This window comes from Toxoplasma gondii, chromosome VI, assembly GCF_000006565.2.
Source record: "Toxoplasma gondii ME49 chromosome VI, whole genome shotgun sequence".
Taxonomy (NCBI): Eukaryota; Apicomplexa; class Conoidasida; order Eucoccidiorida; family Sarcocystidae; genus Toxoplasma; species Toxoplasma gondii.
In genome coordinates this window covers 3,298,267-3,313,547 of record NC_031473.1, presented here as the reverse complement: position 1 = coordinate 3,313,547, position 15,281 = coordinate 3,298,267, and the positions used below count along the sequence as shown (strand labels likewise).

At 52.5% G+C, this 15,281-nt stretch overlaps 1 protein-coding gene across 1 annotated transcript; it reads left to right on the top strand.

The window, feature by feature from the left end:
* Window positions 1–2,001: 2,001 nt before the first annotated feature.
* On the top strand, window positions 2,002–15,248 carry TGME49_244500 (Tubulin-tyrosine ligase family protein). Its single transcript, XM_018780719.1, has 10 exons — window positions 2,002–5,891; window positions 6,219–6,422; window positions 6,773–7,014; window positions 7,339–7,549; window positions 7,666–7,901; window positions 8,195–9,055; window positions 9,591–10,514; window positions 11,119–11,337; window positions 11,735–12,698; window positions 13,240–15,248. Exons 1-10 carry the CDS (start codon window positions 3,125–3,127, stop codon window positions 13,740–13,742), a joined length of 7,131 nt encoding a protein of 2,376 aa, XP_018637555.1. The 5' UTR covers window positions 2,002–3,124; the 3' UTR covers window positions 13,743–15,248.
* The last annotated feature ends 33 nt before the right edge of the window (window positions 15,249–15,281 follow it).

Sequence of the window (15,281 nt, the reverse complement as noted above, 5' to 3'; positions counted from 1 at the left end):
GATTGTGGCACACTTTCTGGAACGGCAAGTTCAGCAAAATATTACGAGTTTGATCCTGGCTCCGGAAGAACGCAAGAGATGTGCTTAACACGTATCAGTTGAATGGTAGCAAAGCTGATAAAACTCATTCTTCAACGGCTGCTTTGGACTGTGTTTATTTCTGCTCAAAATTTACAAAAGCTATAGTGTTCGGTTAGAGCTTCAGCAAAATATTAAGAGTTCAACTTTTGAAATCTTGCTGCTTCTGAATGGTTAGTCTGATGTGCTCAATGTCACGATGAACTGATGCGGCCGGGAGCCGTTTCTGGTTTATCTATTCACTTTAGGTATGATTGAAGGGCTCTTCACCATCTTTAAAGTATGGGCGACTCGTTCCTGTTGGGGTTCCCCGGAAGCTCAGCGGGAGAGATTGATAGGAAGACACGCGCATGGTAATTCTCTTTGCAACGCAGAATACGTGAACCCGAAGCTAAATGCCCTTGGACTTGGATTCCCGGAAGTCCAATGAAGACTCTTCGCCTTGTAATGAGACGGGGTCTTTACATTTTTATTTACTCCGTCGGCGTCTTTCATATTCGTCTCTATGGCTTCGAATACACTCAACGGCGCGACTCTGAGCCACCGTTTGGGTGCGTGCCGGGACTCTGCCGCCAAGTTCTATGTCTGCTTTGCAGCGGGAGCCTGCTGCCTACGTGCCCTACAGATAGCTTAAAGCAAATTCTACGCTCAGCAAATGGGCGTGTTTTCAGAGGTATCGGGATGCTATTCCTCGCAGTATCACTATTGTTATGGATAGCTCGTCGCGTAGTACACAAGAGAAAAGGGTGGTCTATGTACTCCTAGGGAACAAATTTTGCAATGAGTAACAGAGTGGCTTTCTTCAGTTGCTATCCGTTTGGTATCGCATGCTTGGTGACTTCGTGCCAACAAAAGTAAGTAATGCAGTCGCCGCATGAAAACACAAGTCTCCACTCGACAAGTAGCATTGTTGGCACCCCTGCCATCTAGCCCGTACTTCTGCCGAGGGCACACGAAGGTTTCCCTTTCCCACCGTTTCACCTGACGATTGCCTCATTCCCTCGATCACTTCATTCCGAATATCTGCTTCTGCCACACAGTTAAAGGAACTTAGAGGACGACGCAGGAGCGTATGGCAGAGCAGCCACGTAGGCGTCACTCAGCGTAGTTCCGGGTTGGAGACGCAAACACATCTCTAATGAAGACTTCAAAGTTCATGCAACTATAATCAAGCCGTGGAACTAGGGCAAATGCCTCTTCAATTAAGACTTCTACCTGTGACAACAGTTTGCCTGCGAGCCAGGTGAGACGAGTCACCGGAACCCAGATTCCTGCTCGGCTACAACCATCGAATTTGGAAGCATTGATCCATATCATTTCCCTGGGAACGCTTTGAAGGCTGGGGGGTTTTCAGTGTTTCATTCAGGTTAACTTACTTTCGGTCAGTCTTCGCCCCAACTGTTTGCGAGTGGACAGCCTCGGAGCCCTCGCGAAAGGAGCTAGCTTACGTTCTTGAGAAATGCAGAGAGGTCGCCTTCCCGCTGATGGGTGCAAGCATTGCGCGAGCTTTATTTTGCTCTCGTGTACGTTCTTTATTGGCGTGTTCGCAAACAAACTGGTCTGGCGATAAACTACCGCGGCGCTGTTGACGCCAAAGGAGCGGTGGCCTTGGCGGAGCGGCGATATTTCCACTTTGACAAGAGCACAATGCGATGTTTTTAGCGAAAAAGCCATACCATGACTAATGAAGCCTTTAAAATATGAGTGGACTCATGCATTGTAGCCTCAGTTTATGAAAAGTGTGTGATTGCCCTCGCTTTCATCCGTCATGGTCGACTCTCTGGGGACCCCCACTCACAACGCTCGCTGGATGGGTTGCAGTCTGCGCGGGGAGGCTGTCTGCTGAGACTCCGTGTCTTGACCAGGTCGCTCATCACTGAGCCATCGTGGCCGAGGGACTCAAATACCGATTTAGTTCCAGGTGCCTTATGTCGCAGACCTATGGTAGAAAACGATTTCACCTTTCTTCACGCATTCTAAGCTTGGCTTCGCGCAATTCTTTCCCTGGACAGCCACCCTCCGTTGCGGGGAGCTCTCTGCGAGGAGGGTCATATTCACGAGGTGAACTGCTATGGCACCGTCCCGCCAGAGAAACCAGAGATGCGCGTAACTTGGTTGCCGTAAACGTTTCACATCCGCGTCTTGTCTCACGGCCCTGACTTCTTTTCGTTTGCAAATTCCTGCATTCATGAGCGATCTTCTACGCCTGTTCTCGCGCCACACATTCCCTCTCGTGTGGACCCTTGTTAGCTTCTCAATTGTGATGCTTTTACTACCGCTTTTGGCGGCCGTGGTACAAGCGAAATCCCCCCTCCTGCCCCAGCACAAGCTCCTTCCACTGGAGGCTGTACGGGTGATTGTTCTTGCTGTAATCACTTCCCCATGTTTCATGTCATTATGAATGCGGTTGGCTACGAGTCTGCGAGTTCACATTGAACTGGAGGTCCTCAAGACAAGATCCTACCTGTCAAACACAAAGAATCGCAAAGCCCTGGTTCTACACAGAGCAGGACGGGGGGGTCGGGGTACAAGTGATTGCTGAACGCCAAGAGCCTTCCTCTCTGCGAATTTTGGGTGGTCGGGCTTTGATAGAACCGCAGAACGTCGTGACTGAATCGGACAACAATCCGTCGTGCTTCCGCACTTCTTTTCGAGAGTCCTGCTTAGTAGTCGTCGAACCGTTCACCAACGTCGTAGCCGCAATCTCGGCACGGTGAGACGCTTCGTGCCTCCGTTGCAGTCCGTTTTCTGAACCCTTTGGACTTGGGAATGAACTTTCTCTTGCGCAACCTCCCTTGATCTCTAGAATGTGAGTTGCTCAAACCTTGACATGAACGAATCCGCCGTGTACACTTTTTCTCCGTCAAATGTGTACTATAGCGGCTCTGGTCCGCTAGTCTGATACTGATGTGACGTGAGGTAGATAAAAGCATCCCTTACGACTTCTTCCTGGGAATGCTATTTTACTTGCGGCACTTGTGAATCGCCACTTTTGCGTTTACTCTTCCCGGCGACGCTGATTCTGTCTTTTCACCAATCTGACGAAATGTTTCCTTTCCCAACGATCGGGGCCTTGCCTCAGACAGGCAATGCTCCGTTCATGCAGAGTGCCTCCACCGGCTGGCTTCAGTCTGGTGTGACTCCCACTTCGACAGATCCCTGTGGCACGCAAGCCCTCAACATAGGCACAAGCTGCCAAGGCCTGACGAACCTGCCTTTGCACCCTAACCTCCAATCTCGGTTCGTGGCTGGCAAAGCTCAAGGAACTCCAGGAGTGGCACCTACTCTCGACACTGTTTCTTCGCACCACTCGGGCCACTCTGCTGTGGGTGCAGGGACCCGGAGGCCGTCTCAGATTGTCCCGCCAGCGATGCCTCTGAGTGCTGGTACCTGGAATAACGCTACACAGCAGCGCCCCCTGACGCAGAACTTTTCTCCAACGTACCTGGTGCAGACCCATGTTAGCCAGCCTGGGGGTAACCACGGACAACATGCATTTGCGAAGATGAACCGGGAAGGCTTGCAACAAGCGTCGGCTTTCCAAACTCCACACGCCTTTCATGGCCATCCCCCGCCGAAACTCCCCAGCCCGACATGCAGGCAAGAGACATGTCCTCTTGGGATTCAGGAAATATCGCGAGAACGGACACCCCAGCCCGTGGTTTACTACGTGCAGCCTCAACAGATGGCTGCAGCGTCACTGCCTCAGGAGCCACTGCAAAGACCTCGAGACCCGACAGAGGTCGAACGGTCGTGTACGCAACATGCGGGGAATCCAATTCGGCACTCCAAAGACCATCAAACAGAATATCGGCAGGGTCGGTCGCTGTCTCAAATTGCCACAATATCCGATTTGAACCGTTGCGCACGACTTCGGTTTCCATCTCCCGCTTCTCAGCACGGTCGACTCACGCCTTCTGATACCTACCCAACAGGACATCTTGATGGACAGCTACGGGGGGTCGCTACTGGGGCTCACACGGTCTCCGGTCTCGGGGGACAGCCTGTTCACCCCAGCAATCACGCAGCTTTGAGGCAGAGCGTTCCTCATGCGACAGCATCTGCGGAGCAGGTATCACCTTTCACCCTGCAGCATAATATGAACCTGGGTAAAAGCCTACAGTCTGGAGAGTGCTCTGCTTCACGGTTTTGTGCATCAACTTCTGATGGCGTTGCATTCGCATTGTATGGGGTGCAGAAGGCCCTGCTTCAGCCAGAGAGCAGGCCGGGTTTCAGCGGGAACACGGAGTACCGGAATCCTGGGGGAAACATCGCCGACAATGTGCGACCTAGCATGTACGAATCGCGCCCTGGGCAGGCCGGTCTGCATCCCACCAACAATTCCTTCTTCCCCGGACAAGGCACTCCAGCATCTTCGTACATGCCCCAGCAAATGCACCTTTACAACCAACAAAATCACCGAATATCCCAGGTTGTACCTCCCAAGCGAACGATGTTGGTTCAGTCACATAAACTACAGGGGCAGGCACCACTGGTCAACGGTCACAGTGCACTGTCTTCCAGTTACCCCGACAAAGTGACCCACACGCGCCTCGTGCATTCCCCGGGATACCAAGAACCGTATGCAGCTCATTTTGTTTCCAGCACCGATTCCAAGGAGGGGGACGGTTCGACTCTCGCCCACACCCGAGTTCCACAGTCTCCTTCCTCAGTAGTCTCTTGGCAGACCTGGCAACTGGTGCCGCAGCAAGATGTCCGGAGCTGGCCTCAGGCGCAGGTGGAAGTTGCAGGTGACGCATTCGCTAAACACGTCGAGGGGACGGAGCAAGGCAAATCCACCGAAAAAGAGCATGTTTCCGGCCACGACCCGGCACAAACGCTGAAGCTTACTTCTGAACTGACAGAAGAACAAGAAGAGTCGAAACAGACCGCGGGACCGTACCAAACCGACTACGGGGAGTCACCACAACAAGGGGAAGAGAATTTGCCACAGGGTCAAAGTGGCTCTTGCCCAGGTGTAGAGGGATGGACGTGCGTTGGCTGCTCGAGTAGGCCTGTGGAGGTCGACGTCCACAAGGTTCTTCCACTGGAAGATCAGATCGCAGGGAACACGGAAAGTGAGACAGAGGATGCAGAGGAGTACGAAGACGAGGGCTATCCTCTTGTTTCTCTGACTTCACCTGACGCACCGTGCATCGACAATACACGCGGCAGTGCCACTGTGCTCCACGCTGAATCCACTTCACCCTCAAACGCGGCTGAGTCCCGTCAATTTCACTCTGAAGAAACAGAAGCCCTCTCTCCTGACCACCTGGGACAGAAACAATCGTGTCAGTGGGAGCCGGACGGTATGTCTGAGAGTGAAGGCATCTCACAAGGAGATGAGGAAGATAGAGATCTGACGACTCAAGAGGAGGTTCGAATGCCTTGGGCGGATGATCCATGCATTGATGTCCAGATTCCGAGTCCGGGCGAAGCGGATACTTGCCAGTCTTCCTCAGCTGCTTCGCTCTCAGCTTCCGTGCCTGAGGCCACATCATCCCAGCCTCCGTGTCCGTCTGATGGAACTGCTGCTGCTACCACGAAGAAAATATCGGCAAACCGAGGAAGTGGACGAGGCCAGGGGCGTCTCTCCGGTCGTGTCAAGGATTCAGAAGAGTACTCCGAACGGAGTCACGAAGAGGAGTCCGGGCGAAAGAGAAGTGAAAAAGCATCTCGAGCGACGTTGGCGTGTGCGCTTCCGTGGAAGCAAGTCGTTTTGAACACAAAAATGTGCAGAGCAGAAAGACCGCTGATCAACACCATTGGCCATCGACTCGGCTGGGTGCGGCAAGACCAGGTCTCTTCCAAAGGTAAGATACAAGGAAGGTGGAAGGGATATACCGCACTCTTCCTCGTGTGCATGGTGCTCTATTTTTTCATATTCACCGGATTTCGCGCAAATTGTGCCTCACACAGAAACTCATCGAATTCTGCAGGGAAGGCCTATACGCGAAGGAACTGGTATGCTTTCAGCATCGTGCGCATCTGGGCATTTGCCAGTCTGTGGAGCAGGAAGAGCGTTTTTCTAGGGCGCTTTGGCCCACGTTCAATGAATGAATTCGATGACGCTGTTCGCAGCAACGTTCTTGTATGGAACTTCATTCTTTCCGTGAGCCTATTGTGCGGTTTGCTTGCAGGGAACATTGTGTGGCTGGGTGGTTCGGTACCGGACCACGAGCATCTGCAGTTCATGAAGCCCATGCAACTGGTGAACCGTTTCCCTGGCATGTGGGATATGACGAAGAAGAGGATGCTGTCTCGAATCCTGTCCTTGTATCAGCAACTCTACCCTGATCTTTTTGATTTCTCTCCCGACACTTGGTCCCTGCCCGAGGACCGCGGTGAGTCTCCTGCTCGACATCAGAAAAGAACCAACTATGTCTAGAGGCTTTGACGCACATCCCATCATGACGCTGCTCTGCTTGCAGAGATGTTTTAGCTGCTTTCATTCGCCTTATGCGCTAAACTTGCCGGGGTCCTTGCTTGGTGTGAACGAACAGTTTGCGTGAACTATTTGACTTCTGCAATCTTTTGTCTTTCTCCTAGAAGAACTGCGTGCTGCACTGGCCAACTGCTGCAGGAGTTTCCGTAGAATAGCTGAAATAAAGGTTTTGCCGTGTCTATCCTTCACTTCAGATAGGCTTCTATTGTCGTTGTGCTGTTTCGGTGTTCTCTCTTCCCATGCGTTCAGATGCTATAAAGCGAATTCTCCATAATAAAAACCAGGCGGTGTTTATCCTCAAACCGGATGGGGGAGCAATGGGAAACGGTGTTCAGCTCGTCTCCCGATACAAGGACATCGACGCGATGGTTTTAAGAGGAGACGGCAATTACATCATGCAGAGATATATTCACAACCCTTACTTGATGAACAAGAGGAAGTTCGACTTCCGTATCTATTGTATGGTTATCTCCGTCAACGGAACGCCCAAGGTGAGAATGAAGGCGAGCCACATGGGTGCATCCAGGGTGGGATTGCAGCGGCGGAAACAAAGATGGCATTGATGACTCCGAATGTGGCATTTCCATGGAACTGAGCCAACGTCTGGTTGAGGCGCTGCCGTGAGAATGCGAGCTGGCAAGAAACCATTAAATACCCAGGTCGCAAGACACTGGTTTTCGTGACGGGGAGCGATGTGAACTCTGAGTCAGAAGTCACTCCACCCCGGTTTCCTTCTCTCTATCATAGGTAGATCCGTGAATAGCACGTGGTTCACCTGTATTTCGTGCTTCTCTTTCGACTTCTTTGTGTTTCAGGTCTATATTTCCAAGCTGGGCATGGCCCGCTTCTGTACAGAGAAATATCGAGCTCCGACACGGCGGAACATTGACAATCCATTCATGCACTTGACGAATTATTCCATCAACAAAGACAACACTTCTTCCTTTGTCCGGTCGACAGACCTCCACGACGACAGCAACAGCAAGAGAATGCTAAAGGATGTCCTCGAAGATCTGTCAAAAGAAGGTAGGCGACCAGGGGCGTCGCGCGTGTGCGTCATTCCGGTTATCTACTCCTATCGCTATCAATCATTTTCTCATTGCTCCATCGGCTTTCGCTTTTACCTGGTGTGCGCTGTTCAGGAGTGAACATTACGAGTGTATGGGATCAGATCAAATCCATCACTGCCCGGACGGTCGTGTGCCTGTATCCCTGGCTGAACCTGCGGTACCGTCATGTTTACAAAGGGAAAGACAATGAACCTTCGCGATGTTTCCAACTCCTCGGCTTAGACATTCTTCTAGACAACAATGAAAAATGCTGGCTGCTGGAAGTTAACTCCAACCCGAGTCTTCGAATCGACTACTTCGATAGCAAGGTACGTTTTGGAGAACCCGTGTTTATCGCTTGTATCTCATATTTTCCTCTAATCTTTGCTCCTGTCTTTCATGCTTCTTTCGCTCTCGTTATTTTGCCTAAGCTAAGGTGGTTCTTCAAGATAACAAGAAGGAGAGGTTCCGAGAACGGCCTGCAGTGTCGTTCATTTACAGTCGTTCCACGACGTGTCATTTTACTTTCATTCCTGGCTGCCCAACACCAGGCACACTCCCTCGCTTTCTCATTTGCTTGGCTCTCACGTTTCTCGTTTCTGTCGGCTCTGTGTCTCTGCAGTACGAAGGCATCGACGTCCAGCTGGAGAGCGCGATGGATCGCCATATCAAGGAACCGGTGGTGTCTGAGGGTCTTGGCCTGGCGTACCGCCTTCTTCTTCAGAACCGTCGCCGATGTGTCTCTGAGAAAGAGAAATCTTCCGGCGCCTCTACGACTCTCTCTCGCTCTTCTCGCGCGCCTCTCGGAGCTTCTGGTTCGGGAAGCTCCTTAGCTGGCCGCGGGCTGTCGAAATCGACGAAAGGTCTCTCGAACTCCAGACCTTCCTCTGTCCCGACAACGGTGAGATGTGACGATTCTCACTGCTCTACAGGTTCTGGGCAGAATGTTGCCTCCCAGTTTTGGAACGCCTCTAAATCTGCCACAGATGCTTCCGTCGATAGGCGCGCCGCTTCAACACGAGGCCGGGAAAAAGCCCCGTCAACGGGGGCCCCCGATGAAGACGGAGAGGGGACAGGGCGGTTGGAGACAGGCAAATTGACTTCCAAGATACCATGGAAGGCAGAATGGAGACGGGGAGAAGATGGGGCGGCGGGGTCAGTCGGCAAGCGCGCGACATCCGTCTCTGCGTCTAGAAGATTGGGGAGAAGAAGCGCCTCCACTGCTTCTCTGCGCCGCAACAGAAGCAAAGTGCCTACCGACGCAGTGACCGAACAGCGGGACGTGAGAAAAACAAGGGAAGGAAGCATATCGGGAGAGAGTGGAAGGCAGGTGAAGGAGTCAGGAATGAAGGAAAAGAAAAGGGACCAGAAATCGCAAGAGGAAGCTACAGACGATACTCATGACGCCGTCGAACTTGGCATGGAACATGCAGTCGAGAAAGTGCGGGCATTCCTCGAGCACATGTCCGACGGCTCGCGTCTGGTATGTAGGGAGCATCTGCGTTAATTTGTTCGCTTCCAGTGATCCAGTTCTCGTTTGACCAGTTTAAAAAGATTGCCATATTATAGGGTTGCGTGACACACCTACGGTTAGATGTTTGCGGACAGTGCTCAGCAGGAGGCAGTCTCACGGGCTTGTGCGTCGAATACCAGCCACTGGCCACTCTGACTCTTATATTTCCGTCTTTATATGAAATTCACATTGTCCGGCCCGGCTCCATTTAACCCCATTCGTCTCTGCCAGAACCTCAGTGAAGTTGCTCATCGATTGAAGCCGGACGTTCGTCTTCCTCATGTTCGCTACGTTCCCGAGTACCTCTCCACGATTTGTCGGCATATTCGTGCATGCGTCCGTCCATCCCTGCACCTTCGCACTCGTTAACCTAATGTCTCGTTGGATGCATGCAGACGGTTCCAGCTCGATCTTTTCACATAGACACCTACCAGAATGTAAACACGCCAGAGGAATGGACGTTGCCATCAAGTTTTGGTTTTTGTTTTCTCCGCAAACGATTCAGGTTTCTTCGCGAGCCGCACTCCAGTCGCCTGCAAGGAAGTGTCACACGCCGGAATCGCCAGTTGGAGGAAAGCACGGAGGCGACGGAAGAAGCGACCGCGAAAGCAGGACAACTGCCTCGAGTTCTCAAGAAACCACTTCCTGCATGACGACCACAAATACGCGAGCCTCGAGCCGAACAGATGCCTTTGCGAGGCACACATCTGAGTTCCGGAGCGATCACAGAAGTCGTTCAAGGGCGAGCATTCAAACCTCCAGACTGCGCAGTGAGACCCCGAGGCATCGAGGCGGAAGAAGGGAATTTTGTGAGGAGAGCGTGCAGGTAGAGACTCCGACACAAAAGGAGGGTTGCGCGGAAGTGGAGCAGGCCGACCCGACAGGGCAAGCCAAGCATCAGGCATCGTATGCTTACTCTCTGTCTCGCTCGGAATCTGTGGGATCTGCGGGTTCGCCGGCGTCTCCCGGATCCTCCCGTGGCGACGAATCTTGCCTAAGTCAAAGCGTCTCATCGTTCCCCATTCAGTCGTCCCAGCCGATTACACCCTCGCCACAGACGCCTTCAGACGGCTCGGAGAAACGAGAGGATCATCCCTCGGCTTCTGACGGGGAAGCCGTCGAAGTGTCTGTCCTTGCAGGTGCGCCACTCCCTGAGGCCGAACAGCTTGCCTTCGAACTCGACTGGCTGGACGTCGCGTACAAAGAAATGGAAAAGTGCATGGATGGATTCAATGTCTTGGGTCTGAGATTCGCAAATTCCGCCGCGCGAGAAAAAGGAACCGGTCCAGGCTCTAGCCGCGACAACGCCGGTGAAGAAGGCAAAAAGAAGTTTCCGCCAGGGCCTTACAAACCCTTCCTGAGGAAAGACCGAATGGCGGCCAAAAAAATGCAACCTTCCGTCAAAGCGTCCTACACAAAACTCCACAAGGTACACGCCTTTCTAGCCGGACTTGCTTTCTATGTCAACCGTCCCATCTTACGCAGTTTATATCTTCTTGCTGTCCCATGTTCGTGCTGTACCCAGAAGACACATGGACACATATTCCTAGGCGTGTGTCCCTATCCGTGCATATTATATATATATATATATATATATTTGATAGTAGAAATCGATATTGATGGCAAACGCGCTGTGCCAATCGGAAGGTAGCATCCATCAGTTTTCTGACGACGCTTCACAGCGGCTGTGCCGGAGCGTCTTTGCCCGATATGGACAGACTCCACGTGACGCATAATCCAACTCCCATTTCTGTTTTGGCACGAAGAAACATCTGTGCATGCCTATCTCTACAACCACGGGCATGTTGTATTTAGGCCTCCAGGGGGTGAGCGGCGCTGTTCACCGCCACGCTGACCAGGAGGAATGGGTCTTGGTGACTTCCGGCCAACCACCTTTTTGTGCCTTCAACTCTGCTTCTTTGCACGGATACCGGTAAACACTTCCTTCACTTGTGTGATTCCGAGACTAGCATCGTAAGAGGAATGGGTGGAAAATGGATATGCCTACCGCTGGTCTCTTCTCCGTATTTCAGGACATCCTCCGTCCCCTGTCAGGAGAACATGCGAAGCCACAACACTGCTGGATCGATCTTGCATCCTTCGTGAATGCCCTGGTTGCGGAGACTGCCAGCATTCTTCGGTTTCAGTTGCTTTTCGAGCGACTCGTCAACTTCCCTCGCGGCCTCACTCTGCAACGGACAGGCCTTCTCGACGCATGCCGCATCGTTAAACTCCCTGATATTTTGAGAAAGGTAGGCTAGGCAAGGACGAGGGACTTGTTGCGGGAGACGTAAGTCGCAGGATATCCTAGTGCCAGCCCTGAGGCTTCCACGAAAGGAGATTGGTCCCCTTGAGATCTGTCTGTAGCTGAAATATCCACAGAACAGAAGTCATGGTGAAAAAGAACTAGGGGAGAGTAGCCAAGGACTTCGTGGAATTAGGCACTGGACTCAGAATGGTTCAGGAAATTGAGGTCGTCGAGATGGGTGCTGTTTCCGCTCCCTTCAGATGTCTTCCAATCCTGAAAACGTTCAAAGCCTTCTGGTGGTCCCACCACTGACTCTCTACCGCTGTGACGGGTCGCTGGGATGGCTCTCCGTGGTATATATATCCCGTTCTTCTTGTGAATGTTCTGCCTTGGTTTTCCAGATTCAAGTGCCTATTGGAAACCCGCCTCGTCCGGGATGCCGCAGAAGCGCACGTTCCTCATCTGCTTTTTCTTCTCACATGCACCCCACACTGTCACGAACCTATACCGAAACGTCTGGCCCGTCCATTGCGTTTGGCCGCAGCAATAGTCGGGCGCATTTGCAGGGGAGAGAATCCGCCACTCAAGGCGGCTCTTTGCTCATGTCTTCCGTCTCCACGAAGTCTCTGCTCGTCTCAGGGACAGGCGGGGCGCCCCAACCGTCTCTGGGGCTGCAGAGACCGCGTCTCGCGGCAGGAGAACAGATGCCTTTTGGCTCGCTCGCGAACGCAAGCAGCGTAGTCCCGAGAATGCCGAGCGTTGCACTTCTCCCCGTCGAGAGACGGAGACGCCTGGGTCTTCCAGACGTCGAGGCGCTCTGGTACTACCACCTTCAGTCTGTTAGAAAGCAGTTCCAGTTGAACGATTCCTCGCACGGCTTAGGACTCTTGGAGACGTGGTACGTGTTCGAATCCCTCGCGCTCATTTGCTTTCCGTTTCTGCCATCGAAAGCGAAGCTGCTGGAGGCTTTCCTGAACCCGACTGCAATCAAGACCCACACGCATGCGCTTTCCACCTCCGTGCTGGGGGGCTTTGAAAAGGCCGAAGCGCTCGCAGCCGAGAAGCGAGCGGAGCTCTCCTTGCGGTCCCAGCTCGCGTTTGCCAAAGACCTCGAGGAGGCGCTACGGAAGGTGGAAGAAGAGGAAAGGCGGGCGCTTTCGATTTCGAAGCAAGGCGACTCGAAGAGAAGACCGTCGAAAACGCCCAAAGAACTACCCCTTTCTCAGGCTTTCCTCGAGCGACACTACGCCTCAGAAGACGAACGGGGGTACGAGCACCGATATTCGTCAAGGAGCACTACGACAGAGACCGTTGCTGAAGTACCTGTGGGACAGGTGACAGGAGAAGCTCCTGATTGTCGACTGGGTGAGTTGCGTGGAATCATCGGAATGGAACGTGTCCGACGGTGCACAAGCATTTGGCTTCTGGCGATAAAAAAGGCCTCCCCACCTGTGACTGTCGTATCCATCCCATCAGGAGCTTCTGAGTAGAAGCGTTTCGATGCAACTTTTCATTTCGTCACCTTTATGAATCTTCTTCACTTCGTTGTCTTCCTCGGCCCCTGTGGAAGACCATGTGAAACAACCAGACAAGAAGCACTGTTCTCTGTTGGTCGCCAGTCTTGTTTACCAATCTTACTTATTCAGTCCACCCTCGAGTCTCGCTTAACCAGTTAGGAAATTGTAAATAATTTCTGATATCCACAGGCTTTGTTCTCGACGCGTCTAGACAGCCGAACAGAAGTCACATGGTTCAAGAGGGGCGTGTAAAGGGCGGGTGCACCTTTGAGGATTGGCAAATGTGTGCCTGTTCCAGAGACAAGTAATGTCAATCTTTACTTCTCTAGAGTAACCGAAAAACACAGTTTGTATCTGCCGTTCTGCTTCACCCTCTTCTTGATTTGCAGATTCGGAGGCTAAAATGCCGCAGGCCCCTGCGCAGTTGATTCAAGGCAGCCACATGCCTGCTGCCTCAGATCACCGAGATGGTCGGCTTACCTCAAGGGAAGAGGCTTCGAGGTCCGGTGCCCAAAAACAGAGTAGCCGCGTCATCAGCTGCGGAAGACGCCTGACTTCCTTGCCCCCTCGTCTGCAGCGCAAGCTGCTCTCGGGAGAAGATCTCGATGAACAAGGTCTTGAGTCTCTCGCCTGCCCTTTCGAGAATGGGAAGAAATCGAAGGACGGCTCTGGGCTGATGGAGAGAAACGGCAGCTCTCGCGCGCCACAAACGGCCGAGGCACCTGCCTGGTACGAAGGCCTCTGCGCTGCGTGGCCTCACATAGGTGACTACGTCTGCCGGCACATCTCCGCCGAGGAAAGACGAGAGGCCATGGAAAGACTTGTGGATTACTTTCAACTACGGTGGGACTATCATAACTACTGCGTCGTGCTTCAAGAAGGCAGCGTCTAGACGCCGGACTATACGTACTGTCCGCGATGGAGGGGGGAAGCACAGGGGGGAGTAAGGCGTCCGAATGCTTCGTATTGTTTGGGGTGACGCGCACATGATGTGGGGAAGAAACAGTATTATGGTGTTTCGTATTTGCCGTCCTTACCCCGTTGCCCTAAAGTCTCGTGAGACCTCCGCACCAGGCCTCTCCGGTGTGCATCTGTGCGAAGGAAGTGTTGTTTTTTTACAGAAGGTGAAAAGAGATGTGTCTGTTGTCCCGAAAGAGCTGGGACCGAATGGGAGGGAGACCGCAAGGAAGGAAAGGCAATGCCAGGAGCATTGCGAGTGGAGAGAAGTGGAGAAAGGTGATCAATGCATCCCGTCGAGATCTACGGTGTAGGGTTTGGCGCGGCTGTGTCATCGCCCATGTTGTTAGGCACGTGTGACTCTTGTTGATACAGTTGTTTTCCGTTCGTTGTTTACGCCCTGTTGTGACTCTAGTAGAATGTGTCCGTCGTTTTTTCCCTGTTCCTTATTTTCAACGAACCGAAAAAATTGTGGCTCATTCCCTTCCTCTCCGATGGCCTCGGGCACAGTTAACTGCTCTCGCTTCACGCGCAAAAACATACATGCTTCAAGGATGCCAGTTACGCGACGTCTCCGCACTCGTGTCCTTGCCACGTTATCGCTTACGGGCACTCACGACCCCCTCTTTCCCGCGTCCAGGATTAAAGGTTCGCGTGTCACTGAAAACGAAGACCACCGACACCCCGTTATATTGCATAACAAATGGAAGGTGGGAACCCAAACGTGTCTCCATGAATTGGAACCCGGCTGGAAACCCTGTACTTCCACCGAGACCGTTCACCTACCGGCGCTCACGCGATACTCCGCATTTATTGCTGCTACGGCGGATGTGTTTTTCACAGCGAAACGACCTGAAACGTCGGCTTTTCCGAATTCCTCTCGACAATTCGCCAGCGCATCTAGTCAATAGACAGGTAATCTGCAGCATCATCACCAGGGACAATGAGCTTGACAAAGAACGGAGTAGAAAGACGAGACGCAGTGAAAGAGGAGAGGCACGCTCAGCCTACAGTATGGATAGCGCAGAGAGAGAGAGCGTAAGCATACGCCTTATACGAGAGAACAGTTCGATCTTCTCTGCGTAGTAGCGGGAGACACAAATCTTTCAGAAACCCGACATGGCTTCGCCGCTCGACGGGAACGCACGTGAGGTACCACATTTCAAGTGGCAGACAGGAGTGGCTGCTGACTAGTGCCCGCTGAAAGAGGCCCGCCGGGCGAAGCTGAGGTGGCGAGTACACATGAGGAACGGAACAGGCTGCTTGCCCAAAACGTAAAAATGACGCAAATGCAGGAAAAAGCAAAACTGACGCAGAAGAATTGGCTTTTCTTGTGACTGCAAGGGACAATGAAAAAATGGAGGTATAAAGGAACAAGTGTAATGATAGACGAATGGCGCTACATTTCCGCCGCACCCGCAGAAGGTAAGAGAGAAGAAAGTCCCAGACACCTGATTGGGAGAAGCCTTCTCGG